A 27935-nucleotide genomic window follows, 5' to 3' on the forward strand; every position below is an offset into this window, starting at 1 on the left:
TATGTGTCATTTGATACACTCCATAAACTTTATTAATAGACACTGTTTCAAAAAGGATCAAATGCTGGTTTGTCCAAATAGGTCAAAAAAAGCCAACAATTTTCATGGGGTGTACTTATTTTTACACATGACTGTATATATACAGACAGTTTCTATAACATAAGAAAGGGGAGGTACTTCTTACTCTAATATACTAAAAGTGCGCCCTCTTATGGACTGCAACAGAAATACAATATTAGTTTTCAGTGGTACTACTTTTTGTCAACTCTTTCTGCCTAGTTTGCATTTGTAAATATGAGAACTAAACTTGTGATGCACAAAATATAAATAATTGATGTGTGTAAAGCTCACCTAGGTGTCAAAAGTCAAATATTTCTAGCTGTAAAGACTCCAGAGCACCAAACACTGGCGCCAAACTGAAATTGGTGACCTTTTATCGACCAAACCTCTCAGCAACATGTTTCTGTTCACCTACCTCCGTTTCTACATGGAACAGAATGTGAAATGTTACCTTTAGTTTCTGTTTCTGAGAGACTGTACGTCTCAATAAATCTGAGGTAGCCATTTTTTTCTGTTTTGTGTGTGCTTAGCGAATAACGACATGTAACACTCATTTCTCCATGTGAAGCACTTCAACAGACATTTTCATGTTTATATCCCATATTTTATACATTCATATCCCAAAGCCGTTGGTCCCCCAAAAATACATTGCTATATTTAAACACAAAACATCGATCAAGAGGACAGTGCAATTCTAGTTGAAGTGGTGCTACTTATGCTTACAGTTCCAGTTCATGTATTGCCTTCTCTCTATTCTACTGAGTCCCTTACTGACTCTCTCACATCTAACCCTTGTCATTGTAGGAAGTATGGGGAGGTGGGGGGTGCACCTTTTACAAAATCAATAACAAAATGAACAATGATTTTTCTACACTTTTCTTGTTTTTTTGTTGTTGTTTTTTTCAGAGGAAAACAGAGGAAAGTCATGGAATATGCTGGTACAGAACCAACATCCAACATCAAAATATTGACAATCCATCCCAGACTTAAGTACGCTTAAGCATACAGTCACTTCCAGTCTTGTTCATCTGGTTTTTGCTCCAAGATGGTCACAATATGAAATAAATATTAATAAATATCAACAGCCAAACTGTTATACAAAAATAAAAATTAAAAACAATCAACAAAATATCAACAGCATCTTTAAAACTATGGGTACTGATGTAGGTGGTATGGTCTCCAAAGAAAACTGCTGACACACATTCAAAGTAGATGAGAATATTGCTAAAGTAATACATTTTGGATGTTTGTTGTCGTTGTTTTTTTTTTGTTGTTTTTTTTTTAAGAAACCCCAGAAGAAGAACGGACTAGTGTAATGTTTCGTCTTCACATCAGAACAAATTTAGTCTAGCAGCATACTTTTGTCATGTTTAAGAGGTGCTACACTAGAATACCCCCACCAACACTATAATCGGACATAGATATTATATTTATATATATTTATATATATATATATATATATATATGTATATATAAAAACATCAGTTGAAGTAGCAATAGAAGTGTTACTTATAGAATAAGCTGTAATAAGAACATTATAACCATTACTTTTACAGAGTTATCTTCATCATAATTCTTCATAATCATCATCATCATCATTTTCAGCATGTTGCTTCATCTTTTGGGAGAGTGTGTGAGTCCAATGGCGGACATGACACTGAGACTGAGAGAGGTCCCGAGCGAGATTAGACCCGTTCCAGAGTTTAACAGATGACTGTGTGTGTGTGTGTGTGTGTGTGTGTGTGTGTGTGTGTGTGTGTGTGTGTGTGTGTGTGTGACTCCAACCCATTCATGTGTCCATGCATGTATTGAATGTCCTTGCTTTTCTGCATGTGTCATCAGTGTGTGTAGTTATCAGTGTGTGTATGCATTGTATACATTTAGTGTATATGAGAGGAAGAGAGAAACAGAAGGGAAGCAATGAAAGCGATAGATTGAGTAAGAAGTGTGTAAGATATGTATAGAGACAGAGGAAATGAATAAAAGGCATGAAGAGTGAGAGGTACTCATCTTTTCTTTCTGCATCATTTACATCTCACTTCATATGTGTGAGTGTTAGAGTGGCTTGTATATCTACATATAGACAACCGGCTGTTGGTTTGTTCCATCTGATTGTTCCAGCAATGTTGTCTGTATGATGTATGATGTATGATGTGTGTGTGTGTGTGTGTGTTCACGTGTAGGAGTATTTGTGTGTATGTATATTTGAGGTGATGGTAAGTTCCAGAGTAAAAACTGTCAGTAAAACAAAGTGTGTGTTATTATGTTCTCCATGTTTGTACATATTGGCTTGTGCATTTGTGTGTGTGTGTAGGATGTGTGGTGTGTGTGTGTGTGTGTGTGTGTTTGTGTGTGCGTGCGTATGTGTGTTCTAGGTGGCACTGGCAGCGCTGCTCTCCGGCTCGTTCTTGCTCAGGTTCTCTCGCTCTTGCAGGTTCTTTTGGTTGCGACTCGCTTCCCCCAGACTCTGCAGCCTCCGCTCCTGCTGCTCCTCCAGCCCCTTCCACAACTCAGCACGCTCCTTCTCCCTCTTCAGCTCCCTACAGTGAAAGCCATGGAGGGAGAGTAAAGATAAAGAGAGATGAGGATGTAGAGAAGGTCAGAAATGAGACCTGACTGTAAACTTTACACTGATGATGCTACTGTAGTGAGAATCCCTACAAACTTACTTCTGTTTCTCTACCTTGTAGGAGGCAGTAAGGTCATCAAAAAGCTTGCTATTCATCTCCATAAAGGTCTTCAAGACGTTGTAAATGAGTGACACAATAGTTCTGATGAAGAGAAAGACAAACATCCAGTACATCTAACGATAATGCCTCTTGATACATTACATAAATTGTTAAATTGAATCAGTCATTCATCCGTGAATTAAGGATCTTTTCATATATCATAATGTCCATTAGGACAGAGTATACAGTATATTAATAACCTACGGTTGTTTGTACTGGTCCTTTTATATAATGAATCTTTTCAGATGCCCATAAAAATTACTGATATGACAGATTCAGGTGGGACTAAAATCCCAGAGATACGCCTGTAATAATTACATTACCCCACCCCCCCATATAAAACTAATCCAATTTGAAAAGGGCTACAGTAGATGATTATGTCAAAGGCACACTAACAAATATTCAAGAAGCATCAGTCAAGGACCATATGACATGACATTTCAGTCCCTCCGGGATTTTGCGATTTTGTGATCAGAGAAATGAAAGAAAAATCAAGGAAACTCCGCAATATTCGCAGGAACTTACGATTTTTCAAGATTTCCACAGATTTGGGCCATGATGTGTCATGTGACGTCATTGCAATGTGCATTCAGACAAAGCCCCTCTACGATTCATGTGTGTCGAACATGAGGACAGCTAAAAGGTTTCATTTACCAATAAACCTCACTGTGAAAGACTGCACAAAACTATTGCAATTGCAAACGATTCAAAATGCCACAATTGCATCACAAATCTTGAAAAAATTCGCAGCAAAATAAAGCATATTTGGCCGCAAAAATCTAAAAAAAAAAAAAAAAAAACTCTGCGAAGTCCTGTACGGACTGAATATTTTCCAGCGTATTTGTTTAGTGTTTCCCCATTCTCTTAAACATAATTATAAGAAAATTACTGGTTGTAAAAAAATGTAAATAATTTTTTTTTGTTAACTAAAAAAAAAAACTGCATGTTGCATCAGCCGTAACCACAGCTCTCCATATGTTTCCATTCTTGCAAAGTCACATGATTAGCAGTTTTCACATTTAGCATATGTGCACTGCAAAGAGATCACAAGTGATAAATTTCCTGTAGTCTGAGCAGTACAGTGATCAGGGCATTTGAAAGGTTATGTAGTGTCCACTAATTACTCCAAATTTGATTTCGTCTACCAAACACCAAAGATGGGGTTTCTAAAAATGTTCCTGCTTAGAGTCAAGGATACTGTGTGTGCTACTTACTGGTTCCAGTGCTCTTTGGAGACTCGGTAAAGCGTGCCAAAGACCAGAGGCAGGATGACCTGACAGTTCTCCTCGATCAGACTCAGAATATACTCATTGTTCCAGAAATACAGAGCCCGCTCTGCAACCTGACACACACACACACAGACATAGTTCAGAACCGGAGGACAGGTAACACTTCTACTTTACCAGCTCTTAGCTCAGTCTGCTACAGAATACAGATCGGATTTCCCACGAATAGTTTGAACTAGATAGAAGTGTATACACTTCAGGCCCCAGCTCTGTTAAAATGTGAGTAGTGTATGGTAGTGTGTAAATACTTCTGAGCATGAGGAGGAGGAGGATCACACAACGGACCCACCTGGAAGTGGGGGCTGGAGATGCAGCTGGCGATCTGCTTAAAAAGTGGCTCTTGCACACGGCTAAACTGTGATGGCTCAATCACATCCAGAATCTCCTCAATTTCCCCCAGGAACATCACCTAAAACCAGTCCAGAGTTGTATACACATTGTCTACCTTAATGTCCATTGTCTAGAACAAACCACATCCATCCATGAATGGACTTTCTCACCTCTTTCTGAGTACATGTTTTGGGCCAATATTTCAGCAACCCTCTGATGATCTGAAAATAGATCAAATACACCGATCTCAAGTCATGGTACAAATGAACACGGAAGGCAAAAAGCTCACATTCTTGCATGCATTTTCTGTGTTGCAGTGACTTACGTATTCTGTAACAGTGGCGTCTTTCTCCATAAACTGCACCACACAGTAGGCAAGCTGAGGAATGGAAAGGACAGAAAATATGACTTCACTGAATGACTGTTCTCAACCGTGATCTTTTCTATTGCTTCCGTTTTACTAAAAGATCACTCCGTAATCAGTCCCTCCAGGATTCCGTGATTTTGCGATCACAGAAATTAACCAAGCAAACTCGGCAATATTTTGGAGGAGCGTGCAATTTTTCAAAATTAACACAGATTTTCCGCAGATTCGGGCTGAGACGCGTCAGGTGATGGCATCACCACGAGCATTCAACCAAAGCCCCTCTGCGATTCACGTGCGTCGAATGTGAGTACAGCTAAAAGGTGTCATTTACCAACAAACATCACCGTGAAAGACCGCGCAAAACTATTTCGTGCAATAGCAATTTTGCTAATGCAAGTAGTTTTCCGCAAAAAAAAGAATAAAAATCCCACACTGCATCACAAATTTGGGGAAAAAAAACCCCGCAGCAAAAAACTCTGAAATCCTGTACGGATAGTTCAAACCCCATTGTAATGTAACATTGTACCAATGTTCATCATTTCAATATCATGAATACTGTAGGTCAACGTTGTCTTCAGTGGTGTTATTAAAACTAAATCTAAAGGTTTAAAAGCTTGTCTGTATTTTATAATCATGATCTATCTAGCACTCCTGAACAATAATGTTCTGTTGTGGTCATTTGTTATAACACGCGTTACAGAATTGGACTATCAGAGTGTTGCTCAGGTGTGTTCAACTTTTTATTTTAATTTTACAACTTTGTGCATCTTAAAAAGATGTGGTATGTGTCTTTACTTTTTTGCGTCTCACTATATCTGTCAGCTTTCTTAGGATCACGAATAGAAACTGCCAACTACTACACTAGGGAAGACTTTTTTAAAAAGTAATTGTAAGAAGGTGGGTTTTTTTTTCTGTAACCGACTTCAGTTTTTCACACCCTGACAAGGAATCTGTTAGAATCCATCTATTTTTTTCTGTCTTCCCTTCATCATTTGATGCCCTTAGAGACATTGGTATATGTATTTCAGTTGCTTTTCTGTCATAGTGAGGTGCCATGTTAGGTGTAAGAACAGTGATTGTGTCTCAGAAGAACTGATGTCATGTAGACTGCTTCTCTTGAGGGCGACAAAGAGCTTTTGAGCAGTATAATTAACCCTCTTGCTGCTTCCACTGGTCCATGCGTTAGGCTCTCTTGCTACTTCCCCAACCCTTTTTTTCCACACAAATGTAAATAATTCATGTTGTAATTACAAAATCAATCTTAACTGCGTCATTTATCTAGCTTCTTAGTTTTTTTCCCCTCACTTTCATCTTTTCTCAGCAGGATACTGTTGGACAGTGTGTGTGTGTGTGTGTGTGTGTGTGTGTGTGTGTGTGTGTGTGTGTGTGTGTGTGCGCGCACCTTCCCACGGACCAAATGGAGTCAGCAGATACTGTAAGCAATTCAAGAGTGGTCTCAAAATAAACCTCAAAGTAAATATCAACTCAAATGTCTACATGTAACATGTATATTTTGTAAAAAAAAATAATAAATAAATAAATAAAAAAGGTTATTGTATAATAAGGAATTTTTTTTTTTTAAAGTTGCGGTTATTGTGGCATTGCCTTATGAACACAGAAGTGATACGACGAAACCTTGAGGAAAATGGAACTAACCAGGACTTTTTACTGTATTGCTCCATCAGTGATAGGCTATAACATTTGTAGCTTTGAAGCTGAATTACACAGCTGTAGATTTGAAATACTTATTAAATTTCCACAAATTAGAACATTTAAATGAGTTTCAAGTCAACTGTTTCTTTTAATAGTGCAAAGTTATTGTCTGTGATAATATGCAGTGGCTAGAGATGGCTTGAATACTTTTCTAAAGTGATATTTCACCTTTGAATAGTATGCATACATTTACTTCCAGGACATAATCGATGTCTAAGGAAGAGTAAAAGCAAAACCGCTTCAAATAAAGTTAATTAGTTAACATTCGGGGAGTGTTGTATCATTGTAGAGCACAAGATGTTATTTTTTGTATCATTTGCATAGACAGCATATAATGAACACACAGTGTGTTGGATGAAATGTAAATAGGCCAGACTCCTCGTTTTTGATTGCTACATAAAAGGAACAGAGATTTTTCTTGTTCACATGAGGAAGATTGTCAGTTATGTTATGAGAATCTGTTATGGCAATAAGTCTGTAATGTAGTAAAACCATGCTCAGTGATTGAGGGGCCAGTGCAGTGAGCTCACATCTGACACGGAACAATATAAAATTGCTCAGTCATTGCACACAGCCATCACAAAAACACAAATTTGGTACGTTTTCGATCAATTACAGTGGAATCAGCATTTTGGGGGAACGTTAGCATTGTGAACAGTAAGATATAGTATGTGTGTGTGTGTGTGTGTGTGTGTGTGTGTGTGTGTGTGTGTGTGTGTGTGTGTGTGTGTGTGTAAGAGGCATGTGTGTGTGACACTAACCTGTGCATGAAAGATGGACAGAGATTTGGCAGTGTGTAAGGGGATCAGGACCCTCACCAGGAACTGCTTGTGCTCTGACTTCAGAGGCAGCGCAAAGCCATTAATGATACTAAAAGAGGAGAGAAGAGGAGAGGAGAGGAAAAGGGAGAGAAGAGGAAAGGAGAGGAGAGGAGAGGAGAAGAGAGGAAAGGGAGAGGAGAAAAGAGGAAATGGGAGAGGAGAGGGAGAGGAGAGGAAAGGGAGAGGGAGAGGAGAGGAGAGGAAAGGGAGAGGAAAGGGAGAGGAGAGGGAGAGGAGAGGGGAGGAGTGGAAAGGGAGAGGAGAGGAAAGGGAGAGGAGAGGAGAGGAGAGGAAAGGGAGAGGAGAGGAGAGAAAAGGGAGAGGAGAGGAGAGAAAAGGGAGAGGAGATGAGATGAGAGGAGAGGAAAGAGGAGAGGATAGGAGAAGAGAGGAGAGGAGAGAAGAGGAGATGAGATGAGAAGAGAGGAGTAGAAAGGGAGAGGAGAGGAGAGGAGAGGAAAAGGGAGAGGAGAGGAGAAGCAAGAGGAGAAGAGAGGAAGAGGAGAGGAGATGAGAAGAGAGGAAAGGGAGAGGAAGAGGAGAGGAGATGAGAAGAGAGGAAAGGGAGAGGAGATGAGATGAGAGGAGAGGAAAGAGGAGAGGAAGAGGAGAGGAGATGAGAAGAGAGGAAAGGGAGAGGAGAGGGGAGGAAAGGAGAGTTGAGGAAAGTGAGAGGAGAGGGGAGGAGAAGAGAGGAAAGGGAGAGGAAAGGATAGGAGAGGGGAGGGGAGGAAAGGGAGAGGAAAGGGAGAGGAGAGGAGAGGAGTGGAAAAGGAGAGGTGAATAGATGAGAAGAGAGGAGAGGAAAGAGGAGAGCATAGGAGAAGAGAGGAGAGGAGAGGAGTGGAAAGGGAGAGGAGAGGAGAGGAAAAGCAAGAGGAGAAGAGAGGAAAGGGAGAAGAGAGGAGAGGAAAAGGAAGAGGAGAAGAGAGGAAGAGGAGAGGAGAGGAAAAGGAAGAGGAGAGGAGATGAGAAGAGAGGAAAGGGAGAGGAGAGGAGAGGAAAAGGAAGAGGAGAGGAGATGAGAAGAGAGGAAAGGGAGCGGAGAGGAGAGGAAAAGCGAGAGGAGAAAAAGAGCATGAGAAAGGTAAAGGGTAGAGAGGAGAGAAGAAATGTGGAAGGGTACAGTAAAGGGAGGAGTATTGTGGGGAAAGGAGCAGTGAAAAGAGGAAATGAGAGGAAAGAAACAGAAGAGCAGAAGAGAGAGAAGACAGCAGACAGAGGGAAGTGGGTAGGAGGCAGAGGGAGGGAGATCAAACAGGATTAGTATCAGTAGACCTGATGATGCTCTGTACACAAATATTTCGCTACACTTCTGTTCAATAGCTATGTCTCAACAACCCCCACCCACCAACCCTTCTACTCCTCAGTTACTCATCTTGTACACAGACGTACACACACACTCTTCTGTGAAAATCTGTCCTCTTTTCCTCTCTTTTTATTGCGTTCTCCTTTTATTCCTCCGCCTGATAATACAAAGTACCCCAGGCATTCTTTACCCTTGTTTACTTAATTTTTTTACTAGGCTCCTATTGCTGTCTTTTAGCGCCTTCTGACATTCATATTCCTCCTCTCACTCCTCCCACTGTCTCCTCTCATTCCCAACGCTCACATTTCCACTGAGGGAGGAGGACACGGGAATTGACAGAAAGGCTACTGCCAATCTTTCTCCTGTCTTTCAATCTCATTCTCTCATTCTGTTACGCTCAGACTCTGTTGCTCTGTTATCAGAGCAAAAAGTGTGGGTGGCGGTAAAAATAGCACAAGCATCAACCTGAATGCAGCCCTTTATCCCTAGCCCCTCTCTGACTCATCCTCTACCTCTCCTACTCCTCTCTCCATCTTCTCCCCCTCATCTTTCACTCTGTCAGAATTTTGCTTTGTTTATGCTTCCCTGTTTGCTTGGGGGGGGGCATCGGATTGAGAATGAGAATTGAGAATGACACTGTAGACCCAAAACACGACTCTAAATCGCATAGTAACTCTTATTACAGGAAAGAACCACTAAGAGTAAAGTGCTCTGAGGTGGAATGCAGATAGCACTAATGTTTAAACCGCTGCTAAGGGTCTGACTCACTGGCCCACACACTGCTCAAAGTAGCACTCAAGCAATTACCAGCATCCTTAGATTAGTTACTGCCATGCTTCAAATATGCATAAAATTATATTTTGTTCCCATAGGATAGTGATATCCTGCAATTTTGTAAGATGCTATATTTAGTCCTTCCTGCAACTACAGAACAAGTAGTGACGTTCCTATTTGAGGCAAAAGACATCAAAATCAATGATGTATCTCATTTTAACATTTGAATCATGTGTAAACAAACGGTACACCAATCTGAAACTAAATAAAAGACAGTGCTACAATAAACATCACATTTCATCTTATACAGCAGTATTGAATGTGTACCTGCCCAAAATCTCTAGCAGTTCAGCCACTCCATTGAAGTGTTCAGTTTCATAAATGAACCTGTACAGTTGAGAAACAGATTATATATCATGAGAATTAGTAATCCATCCATCCATCCATTTTCTGTACCACCTATCTTACACAGGGTTGCAGGGGGGTCTGGAGCCTATCCGACGGGACTCAGGGCAGAAGATGGAGGACACAATACATCACACACACACTATAGACAGTTACACTTTAGACATGCCAATCAGCCTACAATGCATGTCTTCGGACTGGGGGAGGAAACCGGAGTACCCGGAGGAAACCCCCGAAGCACAGGAAGAACATGCAAGCTCCGTGCACACAGGGCAGAGGAGGGAATCAAACCCCCAATCCTGGAGGTGCAAGGAAAAAGTGCTAACCACTAAGCCACAGTGAAATATAATTCACCATAATATATACTTTTTATTTACTTAAGTGTAAATTACTTGGTCATTAAAGGGTCAAAAAATGCAGAAAATATGTGGACACCTGACTATGACACCCATATGTGCTTGTTGAACATCCTATTCCATCCTATTTCACCTTTGCTGCTATAACAGCCTCCACTGAAGGCCTTTCACTAGATTTTGGAGTGTGGCTGTGGGGATTTGTGCTCAATGAGCTACAAGAGCATTAGTAAGGTCAGGCACTGATGTTGGGTGAGGGGGCCTGGGGAGTAGTCAGGGTTCAAGTTCATCGCAAAGGTGTTCAATGGGGTTGAGGTCAGGGCTCTGTGCAGGCCGCTCGGGTTCTTCAACTCCACCCTTGGCAAACTATGTCTTCATGGACCTCACTTTGTGGAAATATGTTTGGACCCCTTAGAAGAATTCTAATGATACAGCATACAAAGACATTCAAGATGATTGTGTGCCTCCAACTTTGTGGCAAAAGTGTGGGAAAGGATCATATGATCACGGTCATATGATACATATGGGGGTCATGGTCAGACATCCACAAAGTTTTGGCCGTATAGTGTACCTCATATTGCAGCTTCCTGATAGGTATTATGGTTATCTAAGCTATTAAAATAATAAGATATCACTGTATTTCATTTGAGATCTTGACTTGATCATTATAGACCTGTAATACAAGGTATATCCGTGTGCCTCTAACCTGAGGAAAATGTTGTTGATCTGTTTCCGGATGTACGCTCTGAGGCCGAGCAGTTTGCCATAGACACGATGCAGTATGGTCTTCAGATATTCCCTCTCTCTGGGATCCTCACTATCAAACAGCTCCAGCAACTTGGAACCCAACAATATATCCACACAACAAGTCATCTCACATGCATACAGACCACCTGTAACTGATGACATCTCTAAAAGCAAAACAAGCAAGTATACCAAGGACAAAAACCCAGTATGGTTTCCATATGTGAGGGATACACTCAGTCATTATGATAAAAAAATTCTGAACATACTACCTACAAACATAGACACGCAATCTCCAGGTTAATTTCAGGTTGAGACACTGTACCTGCAGAACAAATTTCTGATCCACATAACGTTTGGCCATGGAAGGTTGGAAATCAGGACTCTCCAAGAAGCGCAAAAAGAACTCATAGACCAACTAGATAAAAGGGAGAAATGAGAGTTTAGAAAAGACCTCATGTAACCACAAGCACACCAACAACTCTTTTCATGCTTTTATAGGTCATTCATTTTGGGGTTTTTTTGGGTGGATTCTTTGCTGATTTTGGAGACCCCTCTTGAACTTTTTTGGATCCAATTTTATCCTAACTGCTCCTTTTTCCTCTGGTCGTTGCTACCTGGCTGACCCTTTCCCACCTCCCTTTATGTTTTTGATTGCATCTGCAGAGAGTAAGCCTCTATCTCCTCTGTAAACTGTAATCACTGGTCTCATTGTTGTCTATATTAGTCTTGCTGTTTTCATGCCTTCAGTCTTGCTGGCAAGTGTGTGGAATTGGTGTTTGACTAACGAGGTATGGTTTTGGCTATATTTTTGTGCCATCAAACTTTTGTTTACAAAATCGGACCAATAAATGAGCCTTATAACGCCTGAGTCTTTACTGCATTTTTACTTTCACATTTCCTTAATCACTGTTTGTGGATTGGCTGATTTATGTCATGGTAAATGGTCTGTACTAATATAGCATCTTTTAACCTTAGTGGTTCTACAAAGCACTTCACACAGTTTCTCATTCACCCATTCATACACACACTCTCACACACATGCAAAGCACTAGCCTGCCATTGGGAGCAACTTGGGGTTCAGTGCCTTGCCCAAGTACACTTCAGCATGTGTCCAAACTGACAACCCTGCGATTAGTGCAGTGCAGAGCAATTAGCATCGCTTGGTGTTCCAGGTAGTTTCACTGGTCTGTGCAGTACCATTCGGTTTACTATACAACTACTCGTCTCTATTGGCACAAGGATATGTGAACTTCACCCAATGCTATATGGATGTATACCTTCTTTTAATCCTGCACATTCAGCACTTCTGAACTCTCGCTCCAAAGCTAATCAAGCAACACCAGTTAATGACCCAATGATTAAGAAAAACACTTAGACTTTCTTTTGCTGACTGAAACCTGGCAACGTCAAGGAGACTATTCACATTTTAACATGCCGAGTCCCCCAAGGTATAATTGTATGTCTAAACTCTTTTTGAAAGGGAAAGGGGAAGTACGGCTGCTGCTTTTCAGGAAAGTCTCAAAGTAAATGAAAATGCACCTGTTGAGTACGCTGATGGTTGATGAATTCATTTATTATTAATTTAAAGTACCTAAAGATTTTACTTGATGATTTTAATATGTTCCATAATCATGGTCATGCACTTGATTTTTCTATGGTCTGCTGGCCTTATTAGCATTTATTCTGCATTTCTGTGGTTTGCCATTCTGATCATCGCCTCAGTAAATGTAGCCACAGCATTTCTAACTCCAATTCTATGGAAAAGACTGTTCTCATAATGTTAATAGCTTTCTACCTCTCTCTTCCTGAGTTTTTTTTGAACTTTTGTGTTCTGATATCATGATTTCATATTATCATAATATCATTTCCATCACACTTATGTCCATACTTATGCCCATTAAAGACTAGGCTTTTCCCCTTGCGCTTTGAGAAAATGAGGTCATTAAAGTCAAGGCTAATGAAAATGTGTTACAATCTAAAATCACATATACAATGGGCTTTATTAGTACATTTGCTAATACAACCTGTTTTCAGAATTTAACAATGTGAGTTTGTGAGTACCTGTAAATGGGGCCAGGAGGCCTCCAGTGTGGGTTCATCCTCCTCTGGATCAAACTCTGGGTTCTCACTGGGCGGCAGAGTACGGAAGATATTCACTGAAATCTAGAGAAATGGGTGGAGCTAGTACATTTTTTTATAAGTTCAATTTTAATAATTCACAGGAATACCCAGTACAGGTCAATCCAGCCAACAAAATTATGGGTTTTTTTCACATTTTTCCTTTTTACTGAAATAACCCAAACATCTAATCCAACACTAATATAGCCAAGTAAGTTTAAATAATATAAAATATCACAAAATCACCCCATTTACAACTCATTCAAGACAACTTTATCTTCATCTTTCTCTCCTCAATCAAAATCATATTATTAGAGCTAGCATTCATTCTGTGGTATAATTCTTACCATCTTGATGGCCTCAGGATAGAGGGGCTCAATAAGGATGCCACGGCTGGTAGCCACGCTCTCCACCAGCTCATTTAGCGCCGCACGCTTGATCTCTTTCCCTTTCAGGTCAGCCACACAGTCCAGGAAGTCAAAGAGCACACAGCACTGCTGCAGCTTCTTACAAAACAGATCATGCAGCTCTGCCACTGGGGCATCTAAAATACAGACAGAAGAGAAAAGAAACAGATTAAACAACTCGGTTTATATAACTGTTGTCACAAGGTGAAGAGAAAAAAAAGAAATTGGGTAAAAAGATATTTAAAACAAAACATACAGGGCTCCTGAGTGGTACAACAGAAAAGCATTCACCCTATCATCAGGAGTCCAGAAAATTGTCTGGGTGAGAGGGGTGGCATGCTTTTTTACAGTGACACTAGCTATGCTATGCTAACACGAATAGGTTTCTCTCAGCTAATGTATGAGAAAGAGGGTCGATAGTGCTTTTCTCTGAGTGTGTTACTCTGCCCAGAGCCGCAGCATGAGCAGCAGTTTGAAAAGATGCGACTGTGACAAATTTCTCAACGGCAGCATGTGTTAGCCTTTACTCTCCCTGGTTAGTAGCTGTTGTATGATAAGGGACAGCTGGCCGGTGGGTGTGAATTGATATTTTTGACTGGAAAGGTATAGCATAGGTTGGGCATATGTACACACTGAAACACAAACCCTGGCAATCAATCGTGTATGAAATGTTTATACTAGTTAAAGTGATCCAAACCCTCACACTGCACAGTTGAAGGTGTACATATAGAGGTTATGTAATGTAAAGTAATTTAAAGTAATGTAAAGTACTGTAATGTTGAGGTTATGAACTATACGAAAGAGTGTCTGAGGTTTTACTGTGATACACGGCAAGGAAAAATGAAGATTAAGCTTGAGAGCCGCAATGGGGAGTAGTGACTTTGACATAAACTGAATAAATAATTAGAATGAAATGAAAATCATGAGAAGTGGAAACAAAATGTGTTGTGCTTTATAAGAAAATGATTCCTAAATTCCATAAATGTTAAATAAACTTCTCTGTACAGAAAACTTCACTGTAGCAATGATTATACTCTTTTTCTTTATACTTTTTTTTCTTTGTTAAATAACGTTTTTAATGTTTTATTATTGGCTCCATAAATTCAACAAATCTACACACAGTCTACAACCTCAGCATTTACAAACACAGTCCATAAACCCCTACATCTATACTATTAATCCACAACCTCACCCACCTCAACATCTACACAAACTAAATCCCCAACACACACACACACAAAATCACCAACATACACACACACACACACACACACACACACACAGATAGCTCATAACCTCAACATCCATATACACGGTTCACAGTGTGTGTCGAGGGGGAGGGTGGATGGAAACAAGAGTGCATGACTCTGCTAGAGACAAGTGCAGAGGAGCTGAATTCTCCAGGGGAAAAAATGAGAGCGAGAGAGAGAGAGAGAGAGAGAGAGAGAGAGAGCGAGAGGCGATGGGTAAGGAGAGGAGGGAATGGAGAAGAGCTGGGTTTTACAGTTCCCCCTAAAAAGACATGGTGAAATGGTTCATATATAAAAGTAAATAAATGTTAAATTGATGTGTGCTAATATGATACCACAGCTACACAAAATTTGATTGCAAACTACAATAATTCAACATTTATCATTCATGGCCATGGATATCTTAATGGCAAAGCCTCTCTGCAACAAGGCTGGCCATCACTGAATTAAACACCCACTAATATCCTCAACTCAAAGCTGGAGCTAAATATAGTGCAGCCAATGAGCAAGGCAGAGGAGGAGAGAGGGAGCAGTGTGTGTGTGTGTGTGTGAGAGAGAGAGAGAGAGAGAGAGAGAGAGAGAGAGAGAGAGAGAGAGAAACCAAGGGAGAATAAAATGAAGGAAAAGGCTGTGGGGTGGAGAGAGCAACAGGGATGATGTCATCCCTATACCAGACCTCTCTCTTCCACTTCTTCCCCCACCCAACCCTCTCTCCATCACTCCCTGTAGGTATCTCTCTCTCTCTCTCTCTCTCTCTCTCTCTCTCTCTCTCTCTCTCTCTCGTTAAATAACAGTTAAAGTGTTTGGGTGGCTGCTGAGCTGTTGCTCTATTTTCAGGGCTGCCAAACCCACCTCGTAGCTTATTGGTAAAAACAGTAACACTGCAGACTGGGAAAGAAAACGTTTTCTCTTTTCAGTCATTCAGCAAAGGCATTAAAACAATTTTTTCATGAAAAGAAAATACATTTCCCAAATTCATCACAACCGTACATACAAGGGAAACATTTTGTAAACGTCAACGTAAGTACTTTTCAGGAGTTAAAATGATGTACTAAAATTATGAGCAAAAAAGAAAGTGGAAAAGAAAGAAAATTAACAAGATTTTACAGGAGGCTTGCTTATGCACAAAAAGAAACCTATGCTGGAGTTGAATTAAAAGCTCTTTGTTTGATTCATGAATACATCAAAAGAACTGAAATCCTTTTCTGCAAGAATTATTTCACTACAATGTCCTGATATCAGCTATGGGCACAATAGAACACAAAGGAATCATTTACTGGTTGTGATTTGTGTTATTAAACTGTGATCACAGAAGTGATCTTTTTTCTTCCTGGTTCACACGTTCCCGAAACGAGACGCAACTTTTCTAGTTTGAAACTATTTTTTGCTAGACATCTCTTTACCACCACAGATTCAATTCCCACAACACTTCTCTCCCTCTCTGTCCATTCTCTCTCCATTCTGCTGTTCCTTCCCTCTTTCTCTCTCATCCCCCTTATTGATCCGAGAAGGCCAGTGAAAGAGCAAGCCTTCTGTCTGCCAGTAACACTACACCATTCTGTCCAGCTGGCTCTATATGGACATGTAAACACAGACACACACATATGCACAAAGAGCTTAACAGTGAACTGCAGAGCTGTGGAACACACACACACACACACACACACACACACACACACACACACACACACTCACTCACACATGACGATTGCTTATTCATTTAATATACAAATGAAAAAAAAACATTACGATTAATTAACATTAATATTTCCCCACCCAATCAGTGTCACTTCAAAGCACCCGATTAGGAGGACCAAATATTTAACCAAAATTGCCTTGAAACCAGAAGTTACGACTCCATGACTCTATTCAGCACTCAAGACTGAAGTACAAGTTCTGAGTGGCTTATTGTGAAAGAACGCTCTGCTTCGGGCTACAGAGCCTATTTAGAGAAACGCACTCACTCACGAGGAGCAGCTAAAGCCAAGTCTCTGCTGGAACAATAACAGTGATACCAATACACATAGGGCCTAATTCAATCAGATCCCTGTTAATAGACTATTACTGGCTTTGAAATTTCTATTTCTTTATCATATAAAGCCAGTAGTTTATTATATTAACTGCCTTTGGCTTAAACGGTCTACTCACAGATTTAAACTGCCTGAATCAAAACTGTAAGTGTCTTCATTTATCTTGTGTGTGTGTACAAAATAGGTGCATGTCAGTATGCATCTGTAGTGACAAGGCAAAAAGGATGAATGTATTAGTGTAGTGCATATTACATGAAGCACAGTTGTAATATAATATTACCCAGTAATCTAAAAATTGGCCCATTTATACAGGATGTATAAGTAAATTTTGGTTTAAAAAGCATGATCATTTTTAATAATACCTTTTTTTTTTCTATTACCAAACTACATTTGGAATGAACAGGCTCTCTGTCAGTTAGGGTTGCAAATGTATTTTTCTTGATCAAGACCATCATCATCTGTTGCTAACTTATCCCAATACTGCTTGGCTGTCAGATTCTCTCTCTTTTAAACTTTAGCAGTTTACTACGGAGCAATAGTGCAAAAAACATATGCGTATAGAATAATTACACTTTGGGAATTACACATTTTTCAGACACAGACTTCTGTATAGCAGAAGTTAAACTGCATGTAACAATATGACTATCACCAGTGCATGAGGTAATCATTGACATATCTTGATATGAACTGTTCAGCTACTTACCTGGTTCTAGGTACAATAATGAAATCCAAGAATCTTTTTGAGGAGTTAGAAACAAGTACACTGATGGTGGCTGACATGGCAAAAATAACATATACCTGAATATTCTGCTGATGAAATGGCACAAAGTTTAATTAGCTCAAAGTTTAATTAGATATATAAATCTATAGATCTATAGATAGATAGATAGATAGATGGATGGATGGATGGATAGATAGATAGACAGATAGACAGATAGATGGATCGTTACCGTTGCAAACAAAATTCTTCAAACCCCATTGAAAATCAGGTTTATTGTCAAAATTTACAGACTTTCAGCTGTTTTTTCAACTGAATTCAACCCCTTCATGGCAAGCATCAGCGTTCCTGGGGAATCTTATCCCATTCCTCATGAGCAATGGCCTCCAGTTCAATAATATTCTTGGGTTTGAATGCTGCAACCGCCTTCTTCAAATCCCAACAGAGATTTTCTATGGGGTTCAGGTCAAGTCAGGGGACTGTGATGGCCCTGTAGAATCTTCCAGGACTTCTTCTGCAACCAAACCTTGGTGGAATTTGAGGTATGCGTGGATCATTGTCCTGTTGGAAGGTCTAACGACACCCAAGCTTCATCTTCTTCACAGACGGTATGACGTTTTCTCCTAGGATTTCCTGATACTACAATGAATCTATCTTGCCTTCCACACGCTGCAGGTTTCCAGTGCCGGAGGATGCAAAGCAGCCCCAGAGCATCACTGAGCCACCACCATGCTTGACTGTGGACAGAGTGTTCTTTCTTCATTCTTCTTTCTCCAGACAAACCGCTGATCCATCCTGCTGAAAAGTTCCAGTTTTATTTCATTGCTCCACAGAACAGAATCCCACAACTTCTGTTTTATATGATTTTGAGCTGACTTTTCTTGGGCTTTTGGGTCAGTAGTGGTGTACGCCTTGGAGTTCTGGCATGGAAACCTTCAGCGTTTAGTACGCACCATACTGTACTCACTGAAACCTCAGAGCCTGTTGCCGTCAAGTCTTGCTGCAGGTTTTTTGCAGTCACTAGAGGGTTTTTCACAACCTGCCTTCTCAGAAATCTGGTTACAGCTGTTGATAGCTTCCTTTTTCTGCCCCCACCAGGTATTTCATACTTTTTCTACCCCTAGCCAGTTCAGGTATTTCATGTGTTCCAACTGAAGCACACCTGGTGCAACTAATGAAGCCCTTATTTAGATGCATCAGGTGTGCTTGAGACAACACCTGTTTTGCATATTTATGCAGTTGTGAGGGATTCTTTTCAGGGGGTTGAATAATTGTGAATCTGGAGAAATCATTATAAGTTGCATTTTCAGTTGAATTTGGGGAAACCACTTGAAGTATTCATTGTGTTTAACTATTTCAATTGCTTTTGTTTGATTTGTTCATTGCAAACTGCTGAAAGTCTGTATATTTTGACAATAAACCTGATTTACAATGGGGGTTGAATAATTCTGATTGCAACTGTAGATAGAGAGACAGACAGACTAGTATAACTGATTTGCTCACTTCTGGCCATCTGTTTATATTCATTAAGATATGTTAGAAAAGTTAAATGCACAGTATTATATGACTAGATATATCTACTAGTTCATATCAAGACAAGTGTAAGTGTTATGATAATATGATATCAGCAGTTAACCTACAACTAGGTGCAAACTTAATTGTCAACTGAAACACAGTTGCTTAAAGTCATGCTGTCTTTTCTAGTTGAGTAGCATGGTTCAATGTCAAGAACACTCATATTAAGGGTTGTGATTGCTTACCCTTACACATTTTGTTTAAAAGAAAACATTTTTGTAGCCTTATTTTCCAGATGCATAGCTTCGCATATTGTTTCTACTTCATTTTGTTCTCGACTTGCATACCTTGCTGAGGAACCTTGGAAATGGATTAAAAGGTGCTTTGAATAGAACTCAAATCCTTTGATTCTAACTAATCATCTTATTGTTTTTGTCACTCTGCACCATGAGAGTGTGTTGATGCTCACTGTGGGTGCCAGTAATTCTAGTATTTGATGATTTTACTATTCTTTGAATCAGTGGGAAGCAGCATTGACACTTCAGACACAGCATAAACAATCTTATAATCATAACTCGAATTCAACCTGAATTGTTGAAACTTTTTTCAACCTTGCAACCTCTTGTGTATTTCAGGGCACAATGGCCAGCTGTTTGTTCTTCCAAGCCACCCAGTGAAGTTCAATGATGGACATGATCAATGCCCAAACTGGTTGGGACATGAATATCTGTGACAGGCACTTAAAGAGCATTGCCCTAATTGCAATGTAAAGCCAATAGCTATGCACAAAGCGTGCTTCACATACTTCTGGCTATTCATCACCTTCCTTTCACGCTGCGCTGCCACAGCAAGGAGTAAAGTGAGCAGCTGATATGGCCAGAGAAGAAAAAGCTCACAGGGAAGAAAAAGGTATGCTGCTTCACAGTGTTGCAGTGGCAGGAAAAGAAATGTCCAGCGGACTTTGCTGATCAGTCCCATGGAAGAAGGAAGTATGAGTGTCTATACTTTAGACACTTTAAAGATTAAAGCAGTCTGAAGATGAGAGGGTAATATAAAATAAAAGCTGTGTCACCCACCAAACACAAGTGGCCAAGTGGCTAATACATTTTATAGTACATCCGCCAAGTGAACGGGGTCTTTCACAATGTACTGATTTCACTGATGAGCTCATATGTATGTTTAATAGCATATTGAAGCTGCAAAGGTGCAGGCATACTGACTGTAATGACAGATGCAGAAGCATTAGGCTTTAGGCTTTTGTCACTTCATTAGTAGTATCGGCTAACAAAGTTTTGCTCATAAAGCTGTACTGCATACAATCCTAATATAGAAGAGCTGACATACTGGTCTGCAAAACATATGATACACTGGCAAGTGTAAGTGTACGCTGGGCAGGTCTTTGGCACACAGGACCACACGGCATTAAATGATTGACTCCTTCTGTCTGAGGCACATACAAAGCACACGGTGCAACAGATTGCCTTTAGGCACTCATGTGCACCAGCATATTATTCCCGCAGAGTTGGGTTTCAAAGACCGCTACCGCCAATGCAGGTAGCTTCGCAAGAGACAGCGCAATGACCAAGTCTCTAAAGCATGATTTACTGAATGTGCCAGGGGATCTTGGCATAGGTTCTGACATTACACAGCCAACCGAGGGATGGTTCCGCCTTCTGCAACTGAAGCATTGGAGCTTGATAACAACAGATCTACTTAAGACAATGTTCACAGGATATAGATCACAGTTTTTTTGTTGGCCACCACCAAACACAGGGGTCCTCCCAAAAAAGGTGCAATACTCAATGCAATTGCCTCTACTGAGTGCAGAAGTGCAGTCAATACTAGAAAAACATGCAACAGAAATGTAAGCGCCCAGACCAGAGAGCCTGAACAGGTTTTTCTGAAGATTTTTTAGATTACAGAAAAGGAGGCAGAGTCTACCCCATTTTAGATTTAAACAATGATCTTCAAATGACTGCCATTCTGTATGCTACACATACCAGATATGATGCAAGCAGTGAGCAAACATGATTGGTTTGCAACCATAGACTCCAATCGCTGTGGCGCACAAACAATTCCGCCTCTTCCACATAACCGGTGTGACACACCAAGCAGTGGTAGTCTGAACAGCAAGACAGAACTCCTGATCTTGCATGTGGAAGTTCTAGGATTACACAAACAACAATAAGAGTCATTTGTCACCTGAGCAGTCTATGCAGTTCATAGATGTGAAACTCAACTCATGTGCTATGCAAGCCTTTTTTTTGACAGAAAACAGAACTGTCACAATTATATGCATATTACATATGCACCCACCCTGAGGCATTGGTTCAGTGTGAGATAACTACTTTAAGATATTCCTTTAGGTGTTCTACCTGCAAAAAGGGAAACAGTAAAAACAGATTTTACATCAATCACCAGGGGGGCATAATAGCATCATAAAGAGGCTCCACTGTCTAAAGACTGGTGAGCCTATTGAGTAAAATAAGGGGTTGCTCAAGCGTACTTGAACACAGGTTAAGAGATGCCTTACTTTACATTAAATGCCATTCAACATGTGCTATGGTTACCTCCTGAGGAGGACTAATGTCATTTGTGAAGATTTTAAAGAATAAATGTCGCCTTATTGTGGTTCATGCGCTATGCCAAGAGTTTGATTGAGCCTTACCATCCACAGTGTAGAATATCAAGATTCTTGCCCTCGGTACAGTATAATATCAGCACCGTGGTTGATGATTACATTATGAGAATGTTCAGAAGAACAGTAAAGGACAGCAGCAGCACTTAAGTGATTTTCATCCTCAATAGGATGCATCATGCTTATAAAAACTACAGTATCAGCACTATTCCTGAGTGCTGCCTATTAGTGTCTGCAGAGGTGCATCATCAGGATGTGTTTTAAACCCTTGTGATGAATTTTATGCATGGTCTTCAATACTTCAGATGGAAACAGTCCTAGTGGTAGACACAAGAAGGTAGACTGCCAGAATTTTCTATATATCTGCATAAATATGTAGAAATAGAAGAATAAAGTTACTGTTTTGGAATGGCCAAGTCAAAGTCCTGACCTTAATCCAATAAAAACGTTGTGGAAGGACCCAAAGCAAGCAGTTCCTGTGAGGAAACCCACCAACATCCCAGAGTTGAAGCTGTTCCGTACTGAGGAATGAGATAAAATTCCTCCAAGCCGATATGTGCAGGACAGATCAACTGTTACCGGAAATGTTTAGTTACAGTTACTGCTGCACAAGTGGGTCATACAAGATACTGAACGAAAAGGTTCACATACTTTTGCCACACTGATATGTAATATTGGATCATTTTCCTCAATAAATAAATGATAAATATAATATTTTTGTTTCATTTGTTTAATTGGGTTCTCATTGTTTACTTTTAGGACTTCTTTTAGTGTGAAATTCTGATGATGTTTTAGGTCATATTTATGCAGAAATATAGAAAATTCTAAAGTAACTTTCAAGCACCACGGTATATTAAAAATGACAAATGATTTTGGTAGATATTCTTAATTAAAATTTTACAGTTTATAATTTCTGGGAAAACTGTGAAAATGTTTTTGATTATTTATCCTGTACTCATCCAATCAAATGCTCTCTAGAATGTGTTTGTCCCACCATTGTATATTATCGCTCACTCCATACAATCCTTTGTGTGTTGAAAATAAGGTTTTGTGTGTGTGTGTGTGTGTGTGTAAGAGAGAGAGAGAGAGAGAGAGAGAGAGAGAGAGAGAGAGAGAGGGAGAGGGAGATAGAGAGAGAGAGATAGAGAGAGAGAGAGGGAGAAAGAGAGAGAGACAGTTATCCGGAAAGTTTGCTTCTTTTTACAGTCTTTTCCCCCTGTGGGTAATGCTTTCACTGTCATGGAGAACAGGTAAAAAAAAAAAATGCCACGGTTGGTACAAATACAAGGGACAGTTGCTGGAATTCTACGCTGTGGGATACCAAACAGGATAATAAAGTTGACAATGATAATGAGTAAATTGGCAGTCAGAAATCATATGCCATTAAATACAAGCTCTACTTAAAATTATGGCCTCTTATATAGCCTGTTTGCTGAGCCTCTATCAAGTCTCTTTAGACTTGGCAGGAGATATGGTGTATCTCAAACACTACTGGCTATTCAGGAAATCAGTTCAACCCTACAACAACCCTACAACCCTTTCAAAAGGAAATAATCAGAATCACAATCAAATCACAACTCTCAATGTCATGTAATATCAGAAAAGGACTAGAAACTACATTTCCCATCAGCCACTGCAACATGGCACATGTCTCATTCACCTGTTTCACTTTTAGCTCATTAGCACTGGTGTGTGTGTATATATAGTAACGTTCATCACTGCACAGTTGTCTTGCGTTGTTTGTTCTGTCTTCATGTATCACAGTGTACTCGGCCTTGTTTCATGGAAGTCTTGTGTGGTGTTTTGTTTGATACTTTATTAAACGTTTCACAGAGATCCTGCATTTGCAACCGCCCCTAAATCAATATCGTGACAGAACGCAAGACCGGATAATTGGATGCAGCAGATTTTTTTCAGTGTTCAAGAGGTCCTTTTTGAAAGGGAAAAACTGCAGTGGGAGAAGGAAGGGAAATTCTCCATGATCAAGGCTAATCAGGAATGGCTCGACATGATGTACTCCATCAGGGCATATATCGAGAAGGAGCCTTCCAGCCAGGCAGAAATCATCTCCCACCCTCCCTCCCTCCCTCCATTAATGTGGATCTTTCTCAGCCTGCCGAGTCAACAGAGTACATTTTTCAGCCTCCCTGTTCAGCTGAGGATGTTGCTCTGCCCTCATGCTTCACAGAGAACTTCGCACCCCCCTCTGGCCTCGCAGAGAAATTTGCTCCCCCCTCTGACCTCGCAGAGAACTTCGCTCCCCCCTCTGACCTTGCAGAGAGTGTCGCTCCCCCCTCTAGGTTCATGGTGAACATTGCTCCCCCCTCAGGCTCTCCCTGGAGCTTCGTTCCCCCCAAAGACTGTGCAGTGGCTGTCACTCCACGCTCAAGCCAGGCCAGGGGTATTACATCATCTCTCTTCGATGCAGAAGAGACCATCCCACATCTGAACCTCAGTGAACACGTCAAGCATCCTCTATCCAGCCCCGCAAGGGAGGACACACGATGGAACTCTAAAATGCTTAGGGACATCTAGTCTGGGGATCCAGGACCCCCTCATGAACTGGTTACACGCTTTGGGAGGGGGGGGGTCTGTCATGTAATACTTGAAAAGGACTAGAAACTACATTTCCCATCAGCCACTGCACCATGTCACATGTCTCATTCACCTGTTTCACTTTTAGCTCATTAGCACTGGTGTATGTGTATATATAGTAACGTTCAGCACTGCACAGTTGTCTTGCGTTGTTTGTTCTGTCCTCCTGTATCATGTTACGCTCGGACTTGTTTCATATAAGTCTTGTGTGGTGTTTTGTTTGATACTTTATTAAATGTTTCACTGAGATTCTGCATTTGCATCCGCCTCTAAATCAATATCGTGACACGCAAGCCATTTCATTGGCACTATAAAAATCCTAATGTGATCAGTCAAGGGTACAATGTTCACAAATGCAATATTTACACAGAGATGATTCCAAAAACCCCATGTCTCCTGTTCTATTAGTACAAAACCAAATACATAACATGGTAAATGTCACTGTACACAGTAAGTGCTGTTGCTGTTGTTCACACTTTTGTGCAGAAATGCTGCTCTGGGCTGCATAACAAGGCTCAGTCATAAAGCTGCAACAGTATGTGGAGCATACCAACTAGGAGATACTAGACTTTGGATTGTCCATGAAACCTAAGCGCACATACTATACTAATACTTAACTACTAAATACTTCCACAAAAAAAATGCTAATAAATAACCATAATCTTTTGGATTTTTACCTATGGCTACTGCTAGATAGTGAATCAAGCAAATAAAAATAAAAAATAAAAATAAAAAAATTAAAACAATGCTTTGCCACTCTTAAGCTCTCCGGATAATGTGGCCACAACAGATTCATTTGAGTGCTCATTGTAAATGTTTGCACAGGTTATTGTTAATGTTAAAAGCACAGTCATGGATTGTATTGAGAACATTATACGACAGACATCCAATACCAAAACCATTGTCCAATGGAGAGCATGAAGGTTAAATGTATTATTAGTCAGATATAATTAATGAAAGACTAGAAGTACAATAGAGTTCCTTTAGAGCTACTCTTACTTTGAGGAGGATCCGTGTGTGTGTGTGTGTGTGTGTGTGTGTGTGTGTGTGTGTGTGTGTGTGTGTGTGTCACTATAAATGATGGATTTGGATGAGAAAGCAGGACAGGGTTGCTGTCTGGACCTTGATGGTCACATATGCTGGCAACAATTTCCCATCTGCATTTTCACATGCAAACCTGTCCTGCCAAATCCTGCTGCCCTAGAAATGAAACTAAAGAGAATTCCAGATGAATCCTAGGAGAATCATATGGAGCTGAAATGTGAATAACAAATGTCTTGTGGGTGTCTAAATGAAAAGAACAAAATTTGAGTCATATTTGTGATCACTATGAAAGGAGATGGTAAGAAATAAACTGACTTTTGAATACATCTGGCCATGGTTTGGTGAGTCATCGAGAAATATGTTTAATATCCTGTGGTGGAGGATGCTATCTTCTGTTTCATAACACTACCAGTGTCCTGAGCTATGTTGCTTTGCGGCTTGAGTTGTCAAGGTGATAAAGATGACTTAGAGTGTCGAGTGATTGGTTGTGGGATTTATAGATTTTATATCGAAAGCCAGTGATTCTGTGTGCTCCTGTCTTTGACCATTCTTCCACTGCACCTCTTGAAATGAATCATTATGAGTCATGTGTGATACCTAAATAAATCATATTGTTTATCATGTGTGAAAATTACGATTTATGTTGTGTCATGTGTCCTGGACATCAGTAATGAGTCAACAAATGGTGACTACACATAAGGACAAAAGAAAACTGAGAACATTTTCAGGTGTATTATTTAACCCTGCATCAATACATTGCCTTTTAATGATGATTGATGCACCTTCCCTCAATCAGCATTAAAATCCTTATCTTAATCATTTTATCTCGTAAGCAAATCTGAGCTCGGGAGTAATGGGTTACTTCCAGCTGAAATGTTTCACAGTCCCGGAAATCAAATGTGCATGAATGGATGTCCAAGAAATGTTAATGTGTGAGAACCATGCTTTGATCCTGTCATCATATTTCAGTAACTGATACTTGTCTCATTCTTTAGAAGATTTGGTTATATGTGGGGTCTTGAAGGAAAGGTTTAGACCAGATGTATATAATAATATAACATTTACACTTTAGATAAATATTATAAGCATCACAATTTGGTGCTTTTATTAATCAAACACACCTATGTTTTTATATATCTTCTATATAGTACTATGTCTATCCACTATATAATATAATTTCTATATAAGACTATATATATCTACTATATAAATTATAGGTGTTTGAGCATGGAAAATGCTAGACTGTGTCAGACTCCGCTCCTCTGCAGCCCGCACTTAAGACTTTTACCATTCAGATCTCTTAATGGACAGGGAGACTTAAGGATGTTTATGGAAGGAGCCTTCTAATAGACAATATGCCTGGAGGCTTAGTCCCAGGAGTCTGTGGCCTACCTTTGAGCAGAGGCAGAGCTGTGAGCTCCACCTGCGAGCTCTGATAACGGAACTGCGACGAGCTGTGTGACCTTCTCTGGCGGGCTCTGCGCATGGAGCGGCGTGGAAAGCCATCCACCTTCTCAGCACTGGGCACAGAGAAGGCCGCGGTGGGTGAGGATGGACTCGACGGGGGCAGCTTGGTGGGCTGATCCATGAGTGCGAGCCTGATAGAAGCCTGATGTCTGCCTGAAGGCTATGGGAGAAAACTGTTCCTTAATGCCTTGTATTAGCTGCTGACAAAACAGCAACACACACCCACACACACACACACACACACACACACACACACAAAAAAAGAATTTGACCAAAAATAAGTGTGAAGTAAATATTGGCCCAGTCAGGATGTGGATACAATGATCAGTGCTGGATTTGGCGGATCCTTGTGTTTTTAATAAGCACCCAAAAAAAAACCTGCCTTTAAAATAAGCACATCTCCAAGACAACGAGTGATGAGGAAATCTATAGCAGTCTACTTATAGAAATATGGGGGTGCACAGACACATCCAGCGCTACTATAAAGAATGCGCTGCCGTATTGGCGTCATTGGTAAGTCATCAGCCTGGATTTGGTCTTTATTCAAATATTTATAGGCTCGAGAGATTAGCCTAGAAATCGTCGCGGGATGAAATAAAGAAGGAAGATTCTTTTCTTCTTCAATCAATGTCGTCCCATGTTGGAGGTCTGGGAAAATAGGTGTGGGGGAATAAAAATCCGGTCAGATGCCTCGTCCATACAGAATAAACTGCATCAGTTATTGATTTGATGTCCTATCAGGCCAAGGTACTGATCCTGTTCGGTCTTCCAGGCCTGCGGTGCTTGTAGTCGGTGTGTGATCCGGATCAGCGCTGGTGTCCGCACAGGGAGACGGAGAATCCGCGCTGCAGGGCGGAGAATGGCGACTTCACACCCGCGGACATGTGTGCATCACATCAGCAACGGCAACCGCGCCGTTACAACCACCTCTCTCTCTCTCTCTCTCTCTCCCCTTCTCTTCCAACCAAAAAAAAAGGATTCGATCAGCGATTCAGTATGGCAAAAAACACCACTCTCCCGAACCGTGCTTCCGTCGCTGGTCGTGTTTGGGTTCCTCGCGCGCCGTCTTCTGATGCCTGAGCGCGCGCAGGTGCTGCAAGGAGATGGAGGCTAAAAGCTAACACACTGCGGATGACGCTCGCCTCCCGTTTCGACTTATTTATTTATTTATTTATTTACTCACATGCGCTTGCGCTATCGACCCCAAAATGTTTATTGCGTTTTATATATATATATATATATATATATATATATATATA

General features: G+C 40.5%; 1 protein-coding gene across 1 annotated transcript; it reads right to left on the minus strand.

Moving 5' to 3' along the window:
• ppp2r5b (protein phosphatase 2, regulatory subunit B', beta) lies at nucleotides 1–27898 on the minus strand. The gene is made up of 13 exons (XM_047156886.2): nucleotides 26602–27898; nucleotides 13360–13556; nucleotides 12956–13057; nucleotides 11217–11309; nucleotides 10854–10984; nucleotides 9717–9776; nucleotides 7247–7355; nucleotides 4731–4784; nucleotides 4576–4626; nucleotides 4365–4484; nucleotides 4004–4131; nucleotides 2730–2831; nucleotides 1–2600 (listed from the first exon to the last, which is right to left on the minus strand). Exons 1-13 carry the CDS (start codon nucleotides 26795–26797, stop codon nucleotides 2432–2434), a joined length of 1512 nt encoding a protein of 503 aa, XP_047012842.1. The 5' UTR covers nucleotides 26798–27898; the 3' UTR covers nucleotides 1–2431.
• Nucleotides 27899–27935: the final 37 nt, after the last annotated feature.

Source organism: Ictalurus punctatus, chromosome 7, assembly GCF_001660625.3.
Source record: "Ictalurus punctatus breed USDA103 chromosome 7, Coco_2.0, whole genome shotgun sequence".
Lineage (NCBI taxonomy): Eukaryota > Metazoa > Chordata > Actinopteri > Siluriformes > Ictaluridae > Ictalurus > Ictalurus punctatus.

What these genes read in the sequence shown, in the direction of transcription:
- ppp2r5b (XM_047156886.2), bottom strand. Translation starts at nt 26,797, where the DNA reads ATGGATCAGCCCACCAAGCTGCCCCCGTCGAGTCCATCCTCACCCACC. An exon ending in CCTCCTGGCCCCATTTACAG is followed by an intron (nt 11,310 to 12,955) that starts GTACTCACAAAC and finishes CCTTTTATCTAG; the next exon opens with TTGGTCTATGAGTTCTTTTT. An exon ending in TGTCCATCTTTCATGCACAG is followed by an intron (nt 4,785 to 7,246) that starts GTTAGTGTCACA and finishes TCCATTCCTCAG; the next exon opens with CTTGCCTACTGTGTGGTGCA.